This window comes from Falco rusticolus, chromosome 13, assembly GCF_015220075.1.
Source record: "Falco rusticolus isolate bFalRus1 chromosome 13, bFalRus1.pri, whole genome shotgun sequence".
Classification (NCBI taxonomy): domain Eukaryota; kingdom Metazoa; phylum Chordata; class Aves; order Falconiformes; family Falconidae; genus Falco; species Falco rusticolus.
This window is the reverse complement of record NC_051199.1, coordinates 9,536,263-9,561,386: the sequence shown is the minus strand read 5'-3', so window position 1 is coordinate 9,561,386 and position 25,124 is coordinate 9,536,263. Positions and strand designations below refer to the sequence as shown.

Below are 25,124 nucleotides of genomic sequence, written 5' to 3'. Positions count from 1 at the left end.
CATATATTATGAGTTGTAGGCTTGTAAACTTCCTTTTCCCACTTGAAAACTATTCTTGTTTCCTGTCATCCTTTTCCTCTTTGTTCCCAGTCCCCCACTTTTCCAGTCATTATTTGCAGATCATGTTTTAGGGCACTTTGTTCAAACTCACTGCTCTCTTCTGGACCTCTTTTTTTTTTTTTTTTTCAGATTCTCTTTTTTAGACACCCAGCCTGTCTTTCTATTAAATATAGCAGCAAGGGCTGAGGCACAAGGGGAAGGGCACAAGGATGCTCCTGCAGATGGCAGATGGACTCTTCCTTGGCTTTTCTCTTTGGCTGATAAGGGATACCTCAGCAGTAAGGATAACACATTGGAGGCTACAGTCATTTTAAAGAAATGCAAATATTTAAGTCTATCAGTCCTAATTAGAGACAAAGAACCTGATTCATTAGAAATCCTACCCTGCTTCAGCAATCAGAACAGCCACAGAAGCCTTATAAACTTCTGTTTTCTGTGCCCTAGAATGAAAAGTTCTATAATCATGAAATCCCATTTGTGTAATTTATTAAATATCTTTTAAAGAAGAAAAGGACAGGCTAGCTAAAATTGTTGTGCTGTATCCCCTTCCAGGCTAGTAACCTGCATGTCTGCATACTGTTTCAGCCCACAACACTGGTTACCACAAAATTACAGACTTTTGAGAAGAAAAATGTAGCAGGATAAGTTAAAGGATGTTTAAATATAGTCTTTATTTTGTAACTTGGGCACTATATTCCTGTTTTAAAACTGCCAGTGAACCACCAGGAGTTTTTTTTTTCTTGCTGATCCTCTTCAAGACCACTATGAATAGCAGAGAAAACAACTTCACTGTAATAAAAACAGGGGTTTGTTTTCCTTTTTTAAAAAATTGAGGCATTGGGTAGAACAAAGGTCGTTGCAACAACCTTTGAAAGAACAGAAAGAATAATTTTCCCCCTTTTGCTTTTTTACTGGTTTTCAATGCAATGTGAAAAATCATTTTTAAGTTTGCCCATCTGTTTTACATAAAACCTTAGCTGACCTTACACAAAATGAAACAAATGCACAAAAAGCTTTGCTGTTGGGTTCTTGCTAGTAAGGCAGAGCAAAAAAGAAAAGACTATGTAAAGATAGATCCCGCTCTGGTGTAAATTAGCCTAGCTCCAATGGGGACTTCTCTTGATTTATATCAGCAGAGGCTGAGGCTTGTATTTCTTATAAAAGCCAGACTTGTTAGACCCAGTCCTGCTGCCACTGAAATCACCTGGAGTTTTGCTGTTGGGTTTTGTGGAAGACGGTTGCTCACCCAAGGAGCCATGTCTGTGATAGCTAAGCGGTACCCACCCACATATGCAGCATATGTTATTCAGCACGTCGAGGAGATAGGCTGCAGCATAAGTAACTGAGGTTTGTGGGCTTTCAGGTGTGAAGTAGGGCTTGAGTTGTACCCTAATGTTGTATTGTACTACTTCTGTGCCAGGGTGAGTTCGAGAACTGCCTAACTGAGAAAAGGAGGCGGTTGGACATCAGACTCGAAGCAAAGAGATTCTGGGCACACGGAGGTGAGACTCATGTCCCGTTGCTTTTCTCCTGGTAGCCTAACTTCTCTCATGCAGTGTTATCATATGGACCAAGAGCGGATCCTGAGGAAAGGAGGTTGTGCCATGTAGGGGATTAGGTGAGATGTGCAGAAGCACAGCACACCAGGAGAAAAACATCTTCTTTAAATCCTCACACTTCTTACCCTGCACTTCAATAGAACTTCGGTTAATGTGTCTGAGGGGTGAACTATGCCCATTATATCAACACTCCAATCTATTATGATTAATGAGTATAGAGTAAGGTTCAAGCTTTTAATTAAAAAGGCAATCATAAGTTACTGAACAGTGAAGGTCTAGCTAAGTTACTCAGAAATAGGTTATTTAACAGAATGAGATGCCCTGAAGAGGCAGTGGGCCAAAAATCTCTCCTGCCTTACTTTTTGTAGACAGGTATTGACTTCAATTTATAACAGAGAGCAGAACTGGGTGTAGAAAGAAATGAGCACACGTGTATGTGTATTACAGTGTGCACATATGGTGATGCCTACCTTTACAGAACACCTAAACTTTTCATTAATAGCCAAAGTTTTTCCATTTGCTTGTTAATTTGCCATACGTCTCAGGATGAAAATTATTCTTTGTAGGATACCTGCCAAACTTTTTAAGTTTTTCTTGTGTGAAAAAAAAATAACCAGCTCCTAAGAAATGTTATTTTGACATGATCAAGAAAAGACTTTGGGAAAGACTCCACAGGTTATAGGCTTCTAAGTGATTTTCAACATTTGGATGAAAAGTGGCTGCTATGCACTTATCAGAGATCTGTTTCTTTTCTCTTTCTTACTGAAAATAGTCCAAATTTGACCATGTCATGGATTTCAGTTCACCCATGTCCAGTAAAGACTTGACAGAGGTTGACGTATTCTGTAACTTTATCACTTTATGTTTCAATTAACTTTAAATGAAATTTACAGTATAGCTTATTCCATAAGTTTTTCTCTGGCCTCTGAACAGAGGAAAATGTCTATCCTTGGAATGAAGGAATAAGACAAAATGAATTGCAATGAGTGGCCAGTTTTTGGTTTTGTTTTGTTTGTTGTTTTTTTTTTTAATAATAATAATCTTACTTTAATCATCTACATTATAAAACACAACTAATATACCATGAGGCATATGAATACAATATAGGTAAGAATTGTTTTGTTATACCTGTAACAATAGTCCCTTGAATACAGTGTCTCGATGACTAAGGGTGGCAAGAAAGGTGGAAAAAAGGTGAGCAAAACACCCAAACAATAATTGTAGAGTAATCAGACCCCTGGAGAACCACAATTTTTGGGCCAGTTAATAGTTTCCTTCTCTGTGAACCTGGAGGTTTTGTATTCTTATCCATTTCTATTTGATCTGAAATAGCTATATTCATCATTAAAAGGGAAAACAACTGACATCCACTCTGTTCAGAAAGATAACAGCTGTCTGTAAATGAGTCTCAAAACTGAGAGGAATGGTTGGCTTTCTTTTGCCTTTGGGCTGTTATTGTGCTATTTAATGTGGATCAAAGTCACTAATTTCCATGTTTAAAACACTGGAGCAATCAGAAAACTGTGGGCTGGAGAAAGGGAGAATTCATGGCAAGAATATGAGTCAAAATCACTTACTTCCATTTAGGATGGTTTTTGATATATGAACACATTTCTCCAGTGGGATTTCTGTCAAGAAAAATACTCGCCTAGAAAAACAGTCAGATATGGTAGAAGGAATGAATTTAAGGAGGGAGAAAATGCAAAGTGTTTCTGTCACCTACCAGACCGGTGGAGCTTTATCTGACCATTTCATGTTTGCTCACCCAGTTCAGCAAAAGATTTTTGGTTCTTTCAGCAAAAGGAATAAAAATTTGAGATAAGAAAGGTTTATAGAACCATAGAACAGTCAAGCTGTCTTTCTAATCTGTGTAACACCGCTGATGGTAACCTAGGGAGCTGGGACTTCTTCAGGCACGTTTAATGCCATGTGTCAGCAGGATTCCAAAGGTATTTATACCTTCTCTCCCAAATTAGAGGATGAGCTGTAACAGCAGTTACAAGGCTGACAGCAGCAAATTGTCCAGCCAGGAGATGCTGTTTCTCGGAAAGGCAAGCTGTTATGGAGTAGCTGACGTTAGCTGCTGCCCCGCTGTGGGGCAAGGATTGTTGTCTCCTGCTAAATTTGTACCCCAGTGTGAGCTGGGGCTTGTAGTTTCATACGGTGAAAATATTTTTGGGTGAGGGTTTTTTTTGTTTGTTTGTTTGGGTTTTTTTTTGTTTTTAAATGAAACTATGTAGTTTCATAGAGTGAAAATACATTTGTGTGAGCTGATACAGCTCTGACCAGGAGATTAGCCTAAGCAACGATTCCTGCTGGGCCGTTCTGGCAGACCACCAAGGCCTGTTCCTCTGGGTGTCTGTCTGAAACCTTTCCGAGGGGCTCTTGTAACTTGGCTCCAGCAGCTCATCCTAGATTTTCCTGCTGTGCTCCAGAGCAGTTTTGTGGTTTGGTGTGAGAGGAGTCAAAAACCTTAAAGAGCTAACAGCTCTGGTACTGCTCTCTAACAGCCTTTAAGTATTTTCATAGATTCTTATCCATTTGTTAGAGCCATTCTTTTCTCTCTATCTGTGGTTTTTTTATTTTCTTTTTTTGGGGGGGAGGGTGGGTGGGTTTGGTGGTTGTTGGTTATTTTTCCCACCGCTCCCGGAAGAATAGTAAATACCCAGAGCGATAATTTGTATTCCTGAATTATTACACAGGATCTGAAAGTATATTAAAGGCTTCGTTATGGCACATCAGGAAATACCATTTGCATGGTATTTGTTCCCCTCTTGGCCCAATTCAGCTGCCTGCAAGGGCCATTGAACTGACTTTTTTGAAAAGCAGATTGGCACTCTATTTTGAGGGTTGAGGTTTTATTTTTTTTAATGGGAAAAAAGAAAGATTAAGTTAAATGGAATAAGTTATTCCATTTTAGTTAACTAAAATGATGAGCAAGCCACTCCATCCCTGCAATGATAAAGGGATTTGCCATACCCGGTGACAACTTGCTGAACTACTCCCTCATCATCTCCACACTGGCTCTTATTTGCTCCAAGTTTACTAGTGGGCTACAAGAACAATGATGTATTGCAATTTCACAGCCAATCTCAGTTTATTCAGCTGTGGTAGGTAAGGTCCTTCCTTCTTTCTATTCCTTCCTTACCAACCAGCTTGGGAAAACAGCAAAGCACCCCTTGTTTAATACAGCTTTAGCAGACTACCTCTGGGCTGTGTCTGTAGATTCATGGTCAAGTCACCTGGAGTGACTCTTTCAAAGCCTTTGGGCTGTGTTGTATCATCTGTTTCATTATCGCTGTCCTAGTTCATCCGGGCAATCTGCTTTGTTAAATTGATTGAATTCTCCTATAAATATGCAAGTGATCACATTCTTAAAGAAGGATTGTTCCAAGTAGGAAGATCTTGTAGCAGGTAGTTTCACACAAACAGCAAGTAAATGCACTAAATCACCCATTCTGTCACTGAATGGGAACGTTATATAGTGACAGATATTCCCTGACAGTTCTCATGTAAAGGCAATTCACAAATCCAGTCATCAGCTGAATGTGAAAAAAAGTCTTTAAGGATCATTTGCATAAAGAGAAAAGTAATTAATGTCAATAGAGTTTTCCTGTTCTTTTCCATCTTTATGATGAAGACCTGAGAATTCTCACCCAGTAACTTTGGTTACAACTGCAGGAATTACCACTTTCATGTACTAGAAAATAACACTAAGGGAGAACTTAACCTTGAAGAAATACATGTAGAAGATCCTCTTGATAGGACTGACAAACAGAGGATGGGACTCAGTCATGGAATTTCTGCATGGTCATTGACAAATTCTGGTCCTTTCAGTACATTTGTGGCCACTTAGGCCTGGGATCCTGTATTCTTTAGGATACCTCACCTTTAGTCAGTGCCCTTCTCCCTTCCCTGGAGTGAAAGTGTTAAAGGACCCTCTTGCTCACCTTTAGTCTTTCTTTTTGCCTATTGGCACTGTGAGATCTTCAGAGAAGATCCTGGTTTATATTTGGTGTTTGAAGGACTCACAGCCCCAGACAGCCCTGATCTTAGCTATAAAATTTAGTTCTACTAGCACACAGAAAATAAATACCTGGCTGCTGAAGTATGCAGATGAGATGAATCCCTGTGGTCTCTACAGGTGGCCTTATGAGGCAAATGAATCTGGCGAAAGATAACATAACAAAAATCAGAAAGCTAGTGTAAAGGAAAGAGAGATCTATTTATTTTGCCAAGATTTGTTTAAGTTGTAAGTTGCAGTGCTTCGAAAGCACACTGAGGTGGAGCAAGGTACTATTTTTTAAGTGCTGTAGGGTATTCTTCCGATCATTTGAGGAGAAAGCACTACATATTCTAAAAAAAAATATTGTATCCATTCTTGTAATGCAGGTTCATTAGGCATCAGATTGATTTATTGTATTGTTTCCTTTATAAATTATTTTCATTATGTTTTATCACAGTACATGACTACTGCCCTAAGGGAATATGCAGGAATGAACTGAATGGCAAGCATAATAGACTGCTTTAATTAAAATAGTGTAATGTGTATTTCAGTGCTATTAACAAAAACAAAATTGATTTTGCTTTCTGGGTAATTGAATATATTAAAGCCCAGGTGCTGTTCTGCTGTTCTGTTGTTTAACCCTCTGAGTTCAGCTTCATTTGATGCTTTGAGCAGGAAATTCATTTGTTACCAAGAATTTCAGAAGGGAAATTTTCTTCTTTGCCAGTGACAATTCCATCTTTCTCTTTCCCCTCATCCAGTCCCCCAGTGCACGTGTGTACTATTACTGAGGAAGAGGAAAGCATAAACATGAATTTCAGTAGTGAAAACCCCTTGATCCTTTCCAATGACTTTGAGTGAGCTCCAGACAGTGAGGACACTGATCCAGGACAAAGAAAAGCCCATTATTCCTCTGCACTTTTTAACCTGACGGTCTGTGGAGACAGCAGTAGTCTGCCACCATAATTCCATTAGTTAATGAACACTTCAGGAATTTGTCCATCATAAGAAAGACCCTTTAAAATTACAGTCAATCAATGACACCTACTCTTCTAAGTGGCTTCCTTTTCTCCTTTTTCTCTTGATTTATATCAGCTATGAGTCTTTTTTATTTCCTTTACCCTCCAGATACTGAAAGTTTACCTTTTATCAAGAAGATGCATTATGCTAATGACTTAAGAGACACAGGCAAAATCAGGTTGATGATTTCTGAGTAGAGGAGTCAAATGAAACCAACCAACCAACCTAGGAAATGAACAGTGTCAGGGAGCTGGGCTACATGACCCATCTGTCTGTGAAAAGAACCATTCTGCCTAACGGTTGTTGTCGCCCTTACCCTAAATACCAGAGCCTCCTTCACTTTTATGAAAGGAGTTTTCACTGGAAACTACTACTTTGCAATAAATACTGTAAAAAGCCGGATGTTTCTGGTGCAGCTGTCATGCTTCCCTGGTTTTTTATTAATTGTTAGGGTGGTGTGTTGTATTTTGAATAAATGGCTTCCTAAATATTCAGGGCCTGAGACTCTCACACTTTCACCCTTGCCCTCTATCTTAAGGAAAAGCACATCCATCCTTAGGGGTCTTGCTGGTGCAGTCCCTGCAGAGAGTTGCAGCTAGGAAAAGGAAAAGAGGAACATTATCACAGGTGCACTTTTGCTAGTGTCCACAAAGCCAGTTGCAGAAGGATCATGGGAAGTGGATGATGCTGGCAGGACTGACACAGCATTACATTCCTCTGGGAGGATCCCTGAGGAATAGTTGATGTTTGTTGCAGCCCAAGGTATTGGGATTCGAAACTGAGAAGATTCCCCTCTGTGGCTCTTGTCAGATCTGAGGTGTGTATTGCTGATAGCAGAGATGCAGTGGATGTGGAAGATCTTAGTTCCCATTTTATGGGGTGAAAGACTGTGGTTTTCCAAGTAAATAGTAAAATTCCCATTGACAAGGACAGAAAATAGTTCACCATTTTATAAAGCCTGCCCTATTTCCCAGGCATATGCAACTTGCTAAAAGGAAATGGTGTTGTGAAATTAAGAAATAGTAACTGCAATTTTAGTCATTTCTTTTTAAAGAAAAACCCCCAACCAAACAAACGCAACACAATAAAAAAAAAACCCACTCCAACCATACTGAAGCATCATGAACTATTGTAATGTCTGTCTGAGATATATATAATTTAGAAATAAATCAAATAGCTGAACTGAAAAATAAGTCAGAAATGCAAAATAAGGAAAAGCCAGACTGCACTAAAAGAGTTACTGCTGATCCATTCGGTTACTCTGGGGATACTCAGACAACACTAATCATCGTGGTAGTCTGAAGGAATTCTCTATAAATCCTATACTCCTTAAGATAAAATATGGGTATCTTCCTTTCCCTATCAAAGGTTTTCTGTTCAAACTCATTTACTCAACAAGAACCTTTTACAAATGATTGTCCTGCTTTTATAACAGAAGAGTAAGCCATAATTAAACTGGTGAGTCATCAGTCCACTGGGTTTCATAGGAAATCCCTTATTACTCTAAAGCACCTGCTGTAGCTGTTTGACTCATTTCCCATAGAAGAGTTGCAGATACAGATTGATTCCAAATAGTTCCCATAAAAGAATAGACCAGTGAACTGGTTTTACATAAATTTCAGTCTTTATAGTTTCTATTTCTATGCAATTAATGAGATCTGGCTGAATCCCCAGTTACTTCTGGGTTGTGATTTATAAAGCACAAGTCTAGATTCAGACTTTTTGAAAATGATTTCCCACATTTCAATGCTATTAGCTCATTTCTTACAGTGTACCGCTCTTATGTTTCTTCTTCTTCAAACTGGTCACCTTTAATCAGTTACAAGATGTATTCAGTTATTAACAGGAGTGTGCTGAATTGTACTGAAAAGTATTCAAATAGTATAACATGACAAAATAACATGAATATTGGCTATTTGTCTATTTCCATAGATGGTTATTAACTATGTAACTTTTCAATATTGTTTAATCAATACATGAAAACAATCCAAACCATAGCATTCTAATATCTGTCTATGATAGACTATAGATATCAGCATCAGATAGAAAAAAAAATTGCTTGCTCATTTGCTGTATAAAATTTTCAGAGAAAAGATTTGTAGGAGCCAAGAGAAATCACAGCAATTAATTTAAATTTAGTGAATAGTTTACATCAGGAAAAAAATAGAGAAGGTAGTCTGAAATATGCCCAAATATTACAAATATGTTAGCAGTTTTAAAAACTGTTTTAAGGTGTGCTTTAAATAAGCTATAATGATCAAATAATCCTAAATGAGGTGTCATAATTTAAAGTAGATTAAAAATGTTTCAGAAAAAAGAAAATGTTATTTTCATAGATAAGAATATTATAGAACCAGGATGAAGGAAGTTTAGCTTTTGCAAAAGAAACAGATCTTCATTATTCATGACCAAACACAGTTTGTATCCTCATTTAGATTGTGGTGTTTGTGTTTAATTCAAATACTCTGTAATAAAAGTATAAGGCTTAGAAAATTTGCTCAGAAAATTGCTTAGAAAATACATGTTCTTACTGTGCAAAAAAAGATGTAAGTAAAAAGGGAATTAAAAGAGTTGCATGAGAAGAGGTAAGTTTGGAATTAATACAAATCTAAACAGCAAGCAACTGCCAGGGATAATGCACTACATTTACAAAATGAGGGGTTAAAGACAGCCAGTTTTTATTTAGAGTTTAATTTTATTTAGAGTTTAATATTTCCCTGCAGTTTGGAAGTAAAATAGAAGGGCTTTTTTTAAGGAGTAACATAAAAATAGTTTCACTCAAAGATGTGGTCTGGGAGTTAAACTTTTGCACTTTTTTTAAGTGACCCATGTTTGAGAAGCACAAAAGATAATTCAGTTTGTTCAGAAACACACTCAAACCTTTCTGGGTCAAATCTTCACCTTTGTCAGGGAACATTCCCATTGAAGTCAACCTTTAACACTTTCTCTTCTCAGCCGTCCAGCCCTGGTGTGCTCTATGAGAAAAAAAGTCCTCAGATGTCTGTCTGCAGTGTGTTCTGTGAATAACTGCTACAAGGAATAAAAAGGGAAGCGAATATACTGAGCATCCCAGGTTGCTTTAGCAGGCTCACAGCTCCTGGCACCACTGAAAAGGAATTGGAATTAGTTTGGAAGTAGCCAGCCTTTAATGTTACGCTTTACCAGAAATAAGTCCTATAACAAAATTGCATATTCACCTCAGAATTTTTGATTTGAAATGCTACACTCTTGTTATTTCTCTTTTGTTTGCATTTTTCAGGTGTCAGTCTTGAAACAGTTATCCGTTTGTAAAGTTCCTGTAGGAGTAATCCTGCTAGTCACACAGTCACAAAGGAAGAGTGCGGTCAGTGGACCATATGCGGACCATAGACATATGCTATCAGGTATGTGTTCAAACCTTTGCAGTCTTCTTAGGCAATAAAGTCTTCTAGATGCAGATAATTATTTTTTTAACAAAACTTGCATTCACACAGGTTGCTCGGTGCTCAGCACAATGGGTACCACTCCTTTTGGCATTATTACCTGTTATACATTAACATTTTCATTACAAAGATCTGTAATCGATGGTCGATAATGTGACCATGACAGTTTTGCTTACTAGACGAGACATATTTTCTACTATCCTGTGCCATTGTTGCGCCTCAGCCTGCCTTTCCTTCTGTCCTTACAAGTCAGCCAGCCTTCCTTCTCTCAAGCCTAAATGAAGTGGCAAACAGAAAGTATCTGCTGCTCTCAGACAAGCTACTAACGTAACTTAATTTTCTACAAATAGCGTCTGCATCATCTAAGTTCAGCTATTTCTGTCTGCTAATAAGTTGCGCATACTGACTTGTTCATATATAGCTTCTCCAAAGTCAAATCCACCCCAGCTAAATATGATTTTGAGAGCTGAGGTTTATGCAGTAGTTTTGGCTCTGAACCAGAGCTGGAACTGGACAGCTGGAACAAGAACTGATCTTGCAGTATGTTCAGATAAAGCTTCTGTGAAAACCTGTAAGATTTTTCTCTATTAAATGCACACAGAACTGAAAAATAATCACAATAAACCACCTTTCAGAGAACTGAATGAAAAATACTGATTTTTCTATTAGCCTTTTCAGTCAGTCAAGGACAAAAATTCTTCCCTTCCCTCTGTTTTTTAAGGAGAGTGAATTCCAGTCTTGTCTGTACCATTATGGATCAGGCCCTCATGAAATTAGAGCATTAAAATAAATTTACCCAATATTTTGGTAATCCAGTCATCCCCTGGTCCTTAGAGTAGTGGTACTTATGAAAGATATTAGGTCACAGCTGGATTCTCAGTCCTTCTGTTGCATCTTACCAGTAAGATCATTTTCAAATCTTAGGCTAGGAGTCTAGAAAAGACTTGGAGGGTTTATGCAGTTCATCTCTAGGCTAATGTCAGGATCAGCCCAACAAATACTGACATTCTCAGTATTTCTAACACATTTGCCTAATCTGTTCTTAAAGTGGTGGTAGTCTCGCAACCTCTTCAGTGTAGCTGAATATCTATTAGCCTTTCTGATAAAATATTTTCCCAGGCTAGCCTGCATCTTGTATATTGAAGTGTTCACTATTATTTTTTATCCCACTACCAGTACAGAAATAACATATATTATCTTCTCCACTGAAGCAAACTACTGTGTCTGTGAACTGTTATGACTGTCCCTTCTTTTAGACAAGCCCAGTTCTTTCACTTTTGCATCCGTTTATGTTTTTTACTTTGCTTTGAAATCTCTCTACTTGCTTCACGTTTCCTTTTAATACACCCACCAGATATTTTGTGCTCTTTCTTAGGAAATCAGAATCAGTCCAGAGCTTTTATCACAACACCTTTTCAAGCATCCGTTTCATGTCTGGAAATGTTTAAAAACAAAAGATGCAAAGCTCAATGAAAAGCAAAAGTAATAAGAAATAAAATCCTTCATTCCTTTCTTTCTCAAACAATTCAAGGTACATTACTTATTAGCTGGGGTGAGAAATCATTCTGATTTATCTCTTAATCTCTCTTTCCCTGCTTTTATATTTTTCATCATCGTTGTGAGACTTTCACACCTATTTCAGGCTTTTTTTATCAAATAGAAAGGCCTGCAGCAGTCTAAAGCAGTCCTAAAGGCCCAGATGAAACCACTAAATGAAAATATTTTGGAGAAAGGAGATAGGAGACAGCCCTGTGACACAGGTCTCCTTGTAGTCACCTCAGGAAATGTGAGTCAGGTTGCGTTCAGGATGCTCCCAATGGTGAGGTGATAAATACTCCTCTGAAGACCAGAAGCAGTCAGGGGAGAAAGGACGTGTAAATCTGTCCACTCTTCATTATCCTGGCTATTAGTTCTCTCATTGCTTTTAGGAAATACAGTCCAGCATTTCAGCTAGAGTATTCTGACACATAGACAAAAAAATGAAATTATTCAGCTTCAGAAATATGAACCGTAAGTCCTATTTCTCATCCAGTCTAGAAATTCATATGGAAATACATCATTAATTTAATTTTTAGTTGATTAAAATAAATTCTTAGCAGCGCAGAGGTACAGAAAAAATGATTTATTTGCTCATACATGTAGAATAATGTTATCATCTGTTTTATCTGACTGTGTTCTCACAAAAGGCAATTTGCACTGTCCTTAATTAAAAGAGTAAAGAAAATTAGTTGCCCTAACATAATTTGTAAAAGAAGCTTCTTTTTTTTTTAGCATATTTTTATGGTTTGGTTGTTGGGGTTTTTTTAGTTCTTTGGTTTTTGGTGTGGTTTTTTTTTTTTTTTAGTTTTTGTACAATGTATATACTCTTTAGGGTGCGGTAGAAGAAGTAACTATTCCACAACCAAAGAAAAAGTGGGAGGTATTTAAAAGTGGAAAGGTATGTCTTAGCATTGCATTATCTGGAGGTTTAGAAAAAGGATTCTATTTAAATAAAATGACACAAAGGAGATCTGTCAACATATCTGCACTCTAGTGCTTCTCTGAGTCATGAAACTCCCAAGCTATATAAAAAAAGTTACAAATGAGACAGTGAGAGAAAAAACACAAACAATTCTTCAAAGATACAGATTCAAATTTTACTTCTTGATAAAATATCATTCATTTCAGGCAAATTACTACCCATCACACTGAATTATGATTTTCTATATTGTGGCCAGTCATAGGGAAGTAGTACAGTGAGTGAACTGTGCTTTAGACTACACCCACTGCTTCTGTATTTAACGTACAAATACACAAACCCAATTACACACTAATAACTTATAAAATATTAAATTGAACCCAAAGATAAGATAGGAGACGTGAGGGGATTTGATGAACTGGTAAGTACCTCTAGCTACAGCTAATGCCCATTTATCTGTAAGCCTAATATGACGTGACACAATTTCTAAGAGCACTTGCTTTGTTTTATCAGTTTTCTCAGCTCGACCTTCAGCAGATTAACACGGCACCCCTCTAAAAAAACTCAAGGAATGTGAAGAGGAGTTATGTGTGTGCATTAGGGAAAAATAATATATTGTACATGTATTAAAGGCAATAGATTGTTCTCAGGTGTATATTACATGGTATTTTATTACTTCTTGCAGAGCTGGAACATTCAGAGGTTTTAATCCTTTTGTTTCGGACCATATCGTTACAACGAATATGCATTTTATTCAAGATTAACCAGGTTTGCACTAATTCACCTTCAGTAATGGGTAAGTCAAACAGAATTCAAAAGTCGCAGTCTTAGACCATCTCACCCCCATTCAAAACCAGATTCCTTTTGGAATCTTAGAAGGGAGAAAAAAACAGTGGAAATTACTTTCTTGAACTGTGATATTCCTTCTGGTTTCAGCTGCAACAGTCTTTTGTGCTCACCCTACCCATGGCTTTCTGCGACTTCCAGCTGTAAATCTGTCTCATGTTTATATACCAGATTCTTATAAATGTATACATATATCATGTAAAATGCATTCTTCATAGGAATGGCATTAAACCAAAAAGAGTCTCTTTCCAACTTTATTTATCTTCGGTGATGTTCTATGCTCAGGGTTGACTGCTTTGCTACAGAATATTCCCTAGCATTCATTTTATCTCTTGTAAAGTCGTTTTGAGTACACATAGATGCTTCACATGTATAGGATTGTAACGGGATTTTAAAAAAGAACCAGCACTCCCTATCAGAGGCAGGACAGAAAACCTCAAATTATCTGAAAAGCCTGTGTCTTTAGGGAGAAATATTAACAGACCAGCATGGACAGATGATCTGGTAAGGACAGATTCCTTACCCTCTTTGCAAAAGGTGTTGCTTCAATTAAGATAGGTGTGTAACCTTACCACCAAAAAAATGTAACTTGACCTATACCCTATCAATATGTGTAATATCCTGTCCTTTAATTAGAGGGGCATAGTTTCCTCTAACATCTCACCGAGGTTAATGCAGGGTGGAGAAGCCTAGAACTGTCTTCCTCACAGCTCAGATAGATACGTGTTGCAGAATAGCACGGTTCTACGTGAGCAGTAGCAAACTTACCAGGACTGGGCATTTAAGAAGTGGATTTTTGTCCTCTGTAACAAATTTATGACAAGTTTTTGTTCAGAGCACAATGAAAACCATCTTGGTATCATGTAATTTTTCCTGTGCATTCTTACACACATAGGAACTTTCTCAAACGTTTAGACAGTTTTCGAGGCAATGGCATATATTGTATATTAAGTGATAGTTCAGCTATTTTTTGCAGGGCAGAAGTGTCTCCGGCACTTCTGACAAGTTCATCTACATGAGGCTCAAATTAAAAGATGTATTAGTTCTTCATCGAGGACAACGACTGCAGTTTTGGCTTGAGGATACCGAAGTCATGCAGGTGGGTGGGAATTCTGCCTTTGCCACTCCTCTGTGTATTTGAAAATAAGGGTCTCAATATTGCTCAGAAGGGTATGAAAGTTGTTAGCTTTCACTTCTAAACCCCTGAGCCTGAAGGCTGAGTTTCCAGTTTCTTGCTTGAGTGATGACTGAATTCCCCTACAAGCTTATTGTAATATTGTAAATAGAGTATTTATTCCAAGATGCAAAGTAACTACCGAATCATTTTATGCAATGGTAGAAAAAAAAGGAAGCACATAATTCAGAGCACACAAAACAGAATTAAAGATGCAGATTAGCCTTGAGGAACAAGCTTAATGAGAAACCAAGTGAATAAACTTCAGACAGGTTGCACTACTTAGACTTCAGCGGTGTTGCTTTTCAAGACAGAGAATTAAAGAATTAAGTCATGATACCTATTTGCCAGTTTACGCTGGCACTTCTTGGTCTTCTGGTACTATGTTACTCACATGTCCATTTCTGTCCCAGCCATGTCAGGCAGTTTGTCTTTTACTTCTCCAAAGAATAGGAGGTGAACTAGTGACCATAGAGCAGGTATAAATGTGAAAGACATGCACCTTGCATAAACAGTTTTTATGTGTTGATAGAAGTGGTCATATCCTAAGCTGCTATCTGTGGTCTACGCTAAAACTGCAATGATTTACTCCAGATCAGCATTCTGGTCTTTGCTTGTAAATGTATCTCTTCCTCATGTGATCAGGTTGAGCCACTGTGCAGGCTCAAGCACTGTTAAAAGTCAGACAAGAGGATAGAAGATCGCTGTGTTCACTTTTAAAATTGTGGAAAATAAATACAGAAGGAACGATTATTTTTTTCATCAACCCTGACATGTTGTTGCATGCAAATTCCATTTCAGGTTAAAGACTACCTGACTGAGCCAGGTCATCCACCTATCTGATTTTTCTTGATATTGTGCTGTGAACAAATATAAGGCATCCGAATGAGTGAAATCTAAAACAGGCAGAATGAAAGCTATGTCATTTCCACCACACACACCCCCACACCCCCCCCCCCCCAAAGCACAATTAGACAGACATCACAAACTGAAACCTTTAAATTCAGTTTAACAATGCATTTGAGTAAGTGGCAACGCAGGAACACGTAGAACATAATGACTTTGCAGGTCTGTTGCCTGGAAATACAGAAATATGGAAATATAGATAACTATTACCACTGTGCTATCACCTCCTGCCAAGCTACAAAGATGCTACTGCAAAAATGTATAAGCAGTTTCATTGGTGTTAACCCCAGTGAAAATTGAGGAGAAACATTATTTTTATGCAAGTGTTCAGCAAGTGGGCATCTGTATTGAATTAAAGGTGCTTGACTCAGGTCCCTGCATTATACTGTCTTTTCTGATACACAGTCCAGAAATAACACTCATGGAAAACTGCACCCAGGCAGTGCCGGACTGGCACAGAAAAGCTGGGAAGCACCTCAATCTTTTCCACTGGGACAAGGGTGCAGTGTGAAAGGAGAGCAGCATGACTGTGAGCAGTAGCATTCAGTATTGCTCTGAACCTGCCACTGGGTGATCCCAACAGTTTGTTGAAGCTGGATAACAGGATAGCGTGGTCCTGAAGCTTAAGGGCACCTTTTAATTTTTGATCTGTCTGTGAAAGATAAGAATGTTAGGACTCGTGGCTGAAACTTTACTCATAGTTTAAAGCAGACGGTAATGGAATACCTAGAATTTCCTTCTATGGAACTGTGTAAATCGTCTTTTGAAAAGTGTTGCTTTAATAAGCACTTGCACCCTTTAAGCCTGCTCTCATTGCTGTCTTGTAATGCTTTCCATCAGCTATTGGTGATGACTTTTGGAGTTAAAACAAAGGTATTTAGAGAAACCCAGGACGGAATCTTTTATTCAGCAATAGTTTTGTCAGGTACAGTTTATTTCCCTAATCTTTGTGAGGTAATTGCTTTATGAGGTAATTGCTTGCTAAATAAGTGACCGTAGCCCCGGGTCCCTCAGGTTACTGTGCATTGCTTGGACAGTAGATGTCTGCTTACAAATATAATGTAAATTGCATAAATTGAAATAAATCATATTTTATGTGTAACAAACCATAAATATAATGACAACTTTTCTCCTCCAAGGCCAAGGGGAAAATGTGAAGTGTGCAGACAGACTGTATAATTATGTGACAGTGTTTCCTTCTTTGAAGTTCTGATATTCTAGCCCAGAAGAATCCTCTGCCTGCTCTCCACATTATATGGCAGTTGCTCTCTTCAGCTCTTTCCTCCACATGGAAAAAACAGTTAGAGAGGAAAGTGAAGGCGAATCAAGGGACATGGCTCCCAGCCTGTCATATCCAGAAAAGAATCTGGCTTTGGGCTACTCGAATTCATGGTGTGCCTGGATGATACAGAATGACCTTCAGCTTTCCAGCTGGGGTATGTTCTAAGTGGCTGGCTCCTCTTCTCTCAGAGCAAACTCATGTGGTTATAAGGAGATGCCAAACTGAAAAATGTGGCCTTGGATCTGAAGTTTTCCTTAGGGTCTGTCTCTAATTTTGTTAGCAATATATTTAACAAGCTAATCCCCTCATGGTTCCCCTCAGCAGTTAGAAATTTTCCTTGACCTTCAGGGGAGGCCTGAACAGTGCAGTTGAAGGAGGTGGCTGTCTGTCAACATGCTGTGCATGAAAGGTCTTGCCTAAAAAGATATAGAACGGTAGTCTGAATGTAGAAATTCACGTCTGAATGAAATTAACAATGAAGCTCACACTGCAATTGGTAGGTTGGCATCCAAAACACAATCACAATAATGTAATGGAAAGATAATGTGATCTTTCCTCCAGATACCTCCCTATTATTTTTTTCACATAACATTTATGCTTATAAATTTAAGTGCATATGGTCTGAAAGGAGAAAGACACAAGACATTTTTAAGATACATCTTTTAATTGCAAAACTTCTGAGCATGTTAACAGCTTTTGCGAAAGTTTGTTCATATGTTCACTTGTCAACAAAACCTTTCAGGAAGAGCTGCTGACAGAAGAGAGCCTTTCTGGTTTCTTTCTGACTTCAAGGGTCTCACCTTGAGATTGCTTGTGGGTATGGCCATCACCTGAGAGCACCATATGTGCTCTGTGCAGCATCACAAACTGATTAACCCTGTTTTTCAACCCAGATAAAAAGATATAAGTGAAGCCATTCATGCCAAGTCTTTGTTGGTAGATGTGATCATAGTAGATGTGTTTGAGTGTCATTTATTTTGTAGTGTAGAATTTCCTCATGTATCAAGCATTCTTAAGAAACCCAGGATATATCGTGATTGTATGGATTTTTCCAAGTAAAATTTAGTATTTTTGGGTTGAACAGAGAGGGTCAACCTACAAACCACAGAAGGTTGCATTCATCTAAGTTATTCCTTGAATGACAAAACCAATGAGAAATATTGAAAGTCTCACTGACAGCAAGCAAGTGTTTATAACAAACAAACACTCCTCGTGATGCCAGAGTGGTAAACCCCCCCAAACCCTGAAAAGATAAATATGATTATTTCAGTATTCATAACTCAATTCTGAATGCTCATATATTCACTTCTTTCAGAAAAGGCGGACTGTCAGTGTAGACTTGAAAGGGATCTTTGAGAAGCTCATACTCTTTGGGAAGCCTAAGTTACTCCTCTGTTTAGGAGAGGAGACAGGGAATTTCAAAATGCAGATGACACACCAGGGAGGGATCAGGTATTGGGCCAGTGTACAGCATGATGGAAAATACAAACAAGGGCAACATTACAGGGGGAGCACCAAATGACACACACTTTCTGAAGTGATGAAGAACAGACCTGAACTTGCAAAATTTCTTCTGTGCAGTAAGATTTGGGGGAAGGTGTAGGTGATAGCTGCTTGGGAAGTCTTGCTGGGAGGTATCTTAAAGCTCTTGTTCAACGTCAGCACTGAAATGCTGGTATCAGAATCAAGGATGCCTGAGGACAAGGACTACACAGGACTCTGAAAACAAGAATATAAAGCAAAATTGTGTATGCTTTTGAATTGGAACCTATTAAGAAAGCAGATCTCAGAAGGGAAAATTCCCATGTGATGTATGTGGGTCTTGTCACAGGGAGATAAACTGAAATGTTTTGAAAAATCAGTGCAGAGGACCTATGTCTTGAACCAGCCATCATTGCTATATAACAGTGATCATGTATGTTCTGGCCTTGAAAAGTTCTAAGTATCCACAACCAATTTCACTACAGTACAGCTGTAATTCCTCTAAAGGCTTGTGCTTAATTAATTAGAATGTAGTTCTCACTTAAAGCTATTTCAACATCATCTTTATGTTCGTTTTGCTATTCCAAATCCTGGGTACTCTAGGTTAAATCTGGCACTTGTTACTGAGAATCAAATTTTTCTAAAGTTTACTGTGGGTTTTCCTTCTGATGCAGACATTATGAATGGTGCTGATTTTTTTTTCATGTATGCTTACCATTTTTTAACCATTTAACTAAATCTTTTAATTTAAAGAATAAAATAAATAAATAAAATATTGAATAAAACAAAAAAAGCAACACAAATCACTGCTTATTTTGCCTAAGGCTGGCCAGGATACTTTTTCTGAAAAATATAAAAAATCATATGCAAAAATTTAACTGCCTGAATTCTGAATATTTTTCAGGAGCACCGAGGTCTTTAAAGTCAGCGGTGACAGTGATACCTCCAGAGAGCTGTTCATCTTGCTGCAGGTAAGTATTTCATTCTACTGGTTATAGAGACACCCTGATAAATATTTTTCAATTAAGGGTTTGTTTTAGTTGCCCAACATAAACATCTAAACCATTTGAGATGCTGCAGGGCACCCGATCTGCCCCACTGCCGCTGGTGCAGATGTCTGTATGCCCTGTGTTGCATCTGCCAGCCCCTCGCAGATGTTCGTGATACCCTAATGTATCTCAAATGGCATTTGATACCTGTGTTTAGGGAAATGACTCAAAGGCTAGTTATCTAAAGTTATCTGAGGTTAATTTTTGTTTTGGAGATCATGTTTAGAAAATTTCCCCCTTAATGTGTGAGGCTGGCTGACAGTTTGGTTTCACTTTCACACATCCTTAACCTGTAACTCTGCCTAGGCTACGCGGCTGGCTCTGCCATCATCACAAACACTTACGGACCGTGTCTGTGTCTTGGCCTCACCCACGTGCAGTAGAGAATGTAACTACTTTCCTCTTTCATTTCATGTTGCTTGTTTTGATACTAAGCTTTTTGGAGCGAGGATTGTCTTTTAGTTTCAACATGTTACTTACTTGCTAGGTGAAGTTCCCACTCTTGCTTAAAATAATGGGTGTAATATTGTTAGACTTTATAGAAGACTGGAGGAAATGTATTTAAGAAACTGGAACAGAATACAAGCGCTTTTTGCTTGCTTTTTTTTTTTTTTCCCTAGGCCAGCCAGACTTTCTTTCACATCTTCGTTATGTTTCCATCAGGTTGATGAATATATAAATATTTTATTTACTTAGCATTCTGCCCCACATAGTTTTATAGAACTAGTCAGTTGGTAGTTTTGGCAAGCCTAGTTCTAATTATCCTGGCTTCATCAGGAAATAAGGAAAATATTTACAGGAAAATTGCTTAAATACTGTCTATCCTACTATTGTCCGGATGGGAAGAAAATCATGTTTTTTATATGTACTTGTTTTTATAAATACTTACATAACACATCTTTAATAATAGTCTGTTCCACAATTTTGGTTAAGAAGTGAAAACAGATAAAAAGACTGATGGGTACTTAACTACTGAAGTCTACAGTTAAGCAAAACTGAGATCTTTGTGCCATAGGAAGATACCAACTCTTTAGCATGCATATTTTAAGCAACAACATATAGTTGAAATTTGAAAATATTCCATGAAATAAACAAAAAAAAATTAGAATACTTTTCATTTGAAACAGAATAGAAAAATTGTAGGTATCTTCACATTAGTCTTATACTTCTCTTATGTCCTTGGATCACAGTTAAAACAATCTTACTGTAATAGATAGAGGAAAATCTATGGTAAAACCTCTATCTAATCACCTGAGGAAAACCAGTAACTCAGGAAACTATTTCTGCCTTTACTTACTGTTTGTAAAATTCTAAAGACATATTGACAATGCTTTCGTGCATGGCTTGTCTCCTAAAAGGCCTAAAGCCCTTGGGATGTCTTTGCAATGCAAAGGGATAAACTTCACTTCTGATCTTGTTTAGGGCAGGAAGATTAGAGAAGGTCTCAAATGAGATCTTAGGTAGCCTTCTGGCTCAGGTGTGGTGTAGATGAAGGATAGTACTTGTGTTCGGCTGTCTGCAAACTGAGATGATGCATCACTGTTTTCACACATAATATTTAACATCACCGATACAAAGAAAGGCTTTCCATTGATTTCAGCAGCCCCTGAACCCTCTTCTCAAAGGGAAGGAAAAAAAGAGAGAGAAAAAATTAAATAACCTGTGGCTTAAAGGTACTTCAGACCATAACCACAGGTGTACACAGAGGTGCATTTTAGAGTACTGAGACACCTATCTGAATTTTTATGCATCTTTTGCTTTTCTTCCAAAAAAAGTGGGTCTTTCTAGCCTAAAGTGTCACGGGATCTAATCTCCCAGATGGTTCTGCAAATGCTCACTTGCTCTTTTCACTGGGGTGAGAGTCATGCCTGGTTAGGCAACTCAGACAGTTCTTGGTCTTCTGGTTCTTGGTCTTCAGGTGTTCTTTCCACACCTGCCTCTCGCTGCCCATCTGGGTGGTGGTTCAAAGCTGCACAGATCCTTCGCAATAATTTTACCTGCTAAGATCAGCACCATTTCCTGATTTTTCAGCACAGGCCCCCGCATTCTGATCATGCTTGGGTTTTGAAATCTAATTTGCTGTATAGCACAAGCCTCACTGACTATTGTAACAAAAGCCTGGTATTTAAGTAAATGAATTGATAATTATTTCTAATGTGCAGCAAAGTATTTACAGGAAATGTGGATTGTTTTCTTTATTGTTGCTAAAATGCTATTTGAGGAATCTAGCAGGCACTAATTTTAATTAGGAGGATATTATTCAAGACTAATAAAATGCATGAATAATAATATTTTTTCTGTCATGAATAAAATGTATAAACTTTTGTGTTTGATCTTTGTAACAGCCTTTTTCCTTTCAGATGTGCTCTTAAGCTACAATTTGGTGCCACCTATTAATTTGATTAATAACTCAGTATGTTCGTTTTATTTAATTTCTCCATTTTTGCACAGAATAGTCAGCTCTCTTATTCAGAAAAATGAGCTAATTTGAAAAAGCAAGAACTAATTTCAGACAAATGCTTCCACAAAATCATTTTGTAGGCTTGTGCATGCCCTATTTCCAATGACTTAACAATCACATTAACTTTTTGCTGGCTCCATTGCATTGCTGGACAGGCTGATAGGATAATATAGAGATGTTGTTCATCTAAACCACGGTACAGCAAAGCAGTTAAGCATATGAATACCTCAAACATATCTATACTTCACTAAAATCAATTCAGCTGCTCACAGGTTCACTTTTATGTATGCTTTGCTGGACCGAAGCCACAATTACCAATCTACTAGAGTGGAGCTTAGTAAAATATATTGAGAGGAACCATCTCTGTGAATAAAACTAACCGTTTGGGAATGTGTTAACTATAAAATGACTATGGTTTAATTTTCTCTATCATTATAAGGAAGGATATTAAAAAGTCTTTGCCACAATAGGCTGAATAGTAATTCTTGGCTGACTTCTGAGAAGACTGACCACATAACTCACCTCTGTGGCCTTTCTAGGGGTGCCTGTTCTCAGTCTTTTGGTCCTTAATTTTAACATTCTGTCTGTCTCTCTTGACATCACTCTCTGGATATAGGTGACATCTTTCTGAGACCTCTTAAAAGGTCTGCTGTTACTCAGTCTCTCAGAAATTAGTTACAAACCTTGATGCTTTCATTCATGAGAGTCACTTGAGAAAGAACAAAGCTTTTCTTACTTGCTTACCTTAAGAAGGGACATGGCAAACCAGGATCTGCTAATGCTTTATGGACCTTTTACTATAGTATCTCTTCTTTTTCCTAATATTACAGATGTTCCATTACTGATGTTAATATCTTATTTATTAATTAGAATTCTCCTGATCTTCCAAGCTACCATCCATAGAACTGGCGTGCAGGCATGGAACAGGTGCACTGAAACAAAAAGCAAGCGTAGCAGCAGCTATCCAGTATGCTACTTCATCATGAACTACAGTAAAGGTAGGAACTCTATGAAGAAGACTGACATTTAAACTGGGTTGTAAATTTCTTATTAAAAATTGTTATAATTTAGGTTAAATTCCAATGCTATGGCTGAGATCAATTTTATATATTTTTAAGTGATCTGCTGATTCCTAGTACTCAGTATGCACTGAACATTTACTATGTTCTTCTTTTCCTGTGATTCTTCTCCTCTCTGAGCTGACCTGTAACTTGGACAGGCCTCTCAGATGTCACACAGGTGTGTAGCAATACAAAGTAAGCGAGTTAAGCAGATTTCAAATAAATGAGAAAAATAGAAATTATTTCCACTACATGGGAGTTGAATGCTCTGGAGGGTCTTCAGTCGTGCTTCTTTAGTGGACATAAAGGACAGCACTGAAATCTATACTGAATAATACATTAAATATTTGGTTTAAATCAGAGGGCATGAGAGACAGCTCACAGAGAAATACCTATAATACTACTGCTGTTCTCCAGCATAGAAACTAACGAAATTCATTAAAAATGAATTCTTTGAATTTAGTAGATTTTAGGTTTCTATACATCTTTTTAACTAGACAATTACATCCTCCAACCAACTCTACCTGTACTTGAGAAAGCATCGTAATGACTCCAAGACCGAAAGGTTCATTATATCACACTCTATTACATTTCTGAGCTAATCTACAGTATAATTTTTGTTTGGTTGAGATGGTTGGGTAAGCAGAAGAAATAATACATGAGCTGGCAAGGTTCGGAAGTGTGTATGTACTTTCTTTTATAAGAAACAGGTAGCAGTGCCACCCTGCCTGTGGTGGTCATTCCTTTTCTCTCATCTGTTGATGTTCATTTCTCACGGGGCACGCTCAGCTGAGTTAGAGTAATATCATCAGTGTAGGTCACCTTTTGTGTCTGGGCAAGTGGAGAAAGTTATGTTCTTGCTTCATGCTACAGTAGTTAGAGAGATGTTGACAAAGTTCAGAGCCTGGGTGACATTTACACATGTGGCTCCTGTCTTCTGCATGCATGGCCAGATCGAAGCCTCTGGAGGTCTGACTGCAGAGGCAAACCATGGGTTTGCTCCATCGAGCCCCAAAAGGTGTTTACACGTCTATACAAGAAGAAGTTTACAGACAGGGTAAAATTGAAGACATAAAAGAGCATCTTATGGACTGAAATCAGCTTCTTTCCATTTACTGCATGTATTAACTTTTACAATAAGGTTGCCAGGTTTACAGATAAATTTTTTCATCCTAAAGAAGCCTGGAAAATTCTGTTAGCAGAAGGGTGACCTCCTTTAGAGTTTATGTGATTGAAAAGTTTTAAATAAACTATAATTCACTCCACCATAGCTCATATATTTCCATTTTATTTAATTTAAAGCAGTGTGGTTTATAATCAATGAAGTTCCCTCGCTGGAGAGAAGGGGGTTTTAGCTTCAGAACAAATACACAGCATTTTTTCATTTCCTTAATCTTGTGCTGTAGGTGGTCAGTTCAAATTGCTGCATTTGGCACTGGAGGTTTGTTTAGTTTAAAGCCAAGTGAAACAGACAGAGAATAGCTAAATTGAAATATTGAATTTAATATGTTAACTATTATGCTGCAGTTTATATAATATCAGTGTTCCCTAGAGTTATATATTATTGTTGTAATGTTCTTTGACACATATTGATATGAACCAGAAGTGATTAAAGGCCAGGTAGAAACATTGGGTTTGCTCTTGTAGAAAAAAGTTTGAAATACAGTATAAAATTAATGTGGCTGAGGGAGATGCTGCTGCAGAGGAACGGTGATGCAGTGACAGTGGCTACACGTGGCTTGATAGCATCATGGCTGGTAGAGTCATAATTCACAGTTTGAGACAATAATGCCAGGATTACAAATGGCTCCCAGCTTTTTGTTTACTACTGACACAGATGCTACTTAACTTCCTTTACAGAAAAGAAAGAGAAGTATTTAGATAAGGACAACAGTTTTTGATGTCATTACATTATCTCAGGAGTTTGGGAGTGCACGGTGACAGGGTCATATTGAGTGGCATCTAGTTCAACACACAACTCGGAGATGATGTCCCAGACAACCGAGCAGTGAGGGCAAGCAAAGCAGTGCAGCAGCTGATCGTTGTTGATAGAGCATAGAGTCCCCCTAGGAAAGAAACCATTACATCTTATTGCAGTAGAGCACTGGCTACTCTTTGTGATGTGACCATTAATTAGCTTAGTGTTGTGTGGCAGTCTTTGTCTTTTCTTGCTCTTAGTAAGTTCTGTAGAACACGTCCCAGTTTGTCCTGTGCTGGGGGAACTGCAAAAAAGCTTTGGTAGACCGAGCTCTGGGTCACATTTCAATGTCTTTGGATGGCCAAGCCCTCGCACATAGAAAAACTACATTGATCTATTGATGTCAATGTAACCGTGGTG

At 37.9% G+C, this 25,124-nt stretch overlaps 1 protein-coding gene across 1 annotated transcript in view; it reads left to right on the top strand.

Annotated features, from left to right (window-relative positions):
• The first annotated feature begins 16,739 nt into the window (after window positions 1-16,739).
• LOC119156866 overlaps window positions 16,740-25,124 on the top strand; it is a 42,581-nt gene continuing 34,196 nt past the window's right edge. Inside the window, exons 1-3 of the mRNA XM_037407265.1 lie at window positions 16,740-16,887; window positions 19,120-19,186; window positions 22,596-22,723. Coding sequence (XP_037263162.1) covers window positions 16,740-16,887; window positions 19,120-19,186; window positions 22,596-22,723 — 343 coding nt within the window. The remainder of the gene's footprint in view (window positions 16,888-19,119; window positions 19,187-22,595; window positions 22,724-25,124) is intronic.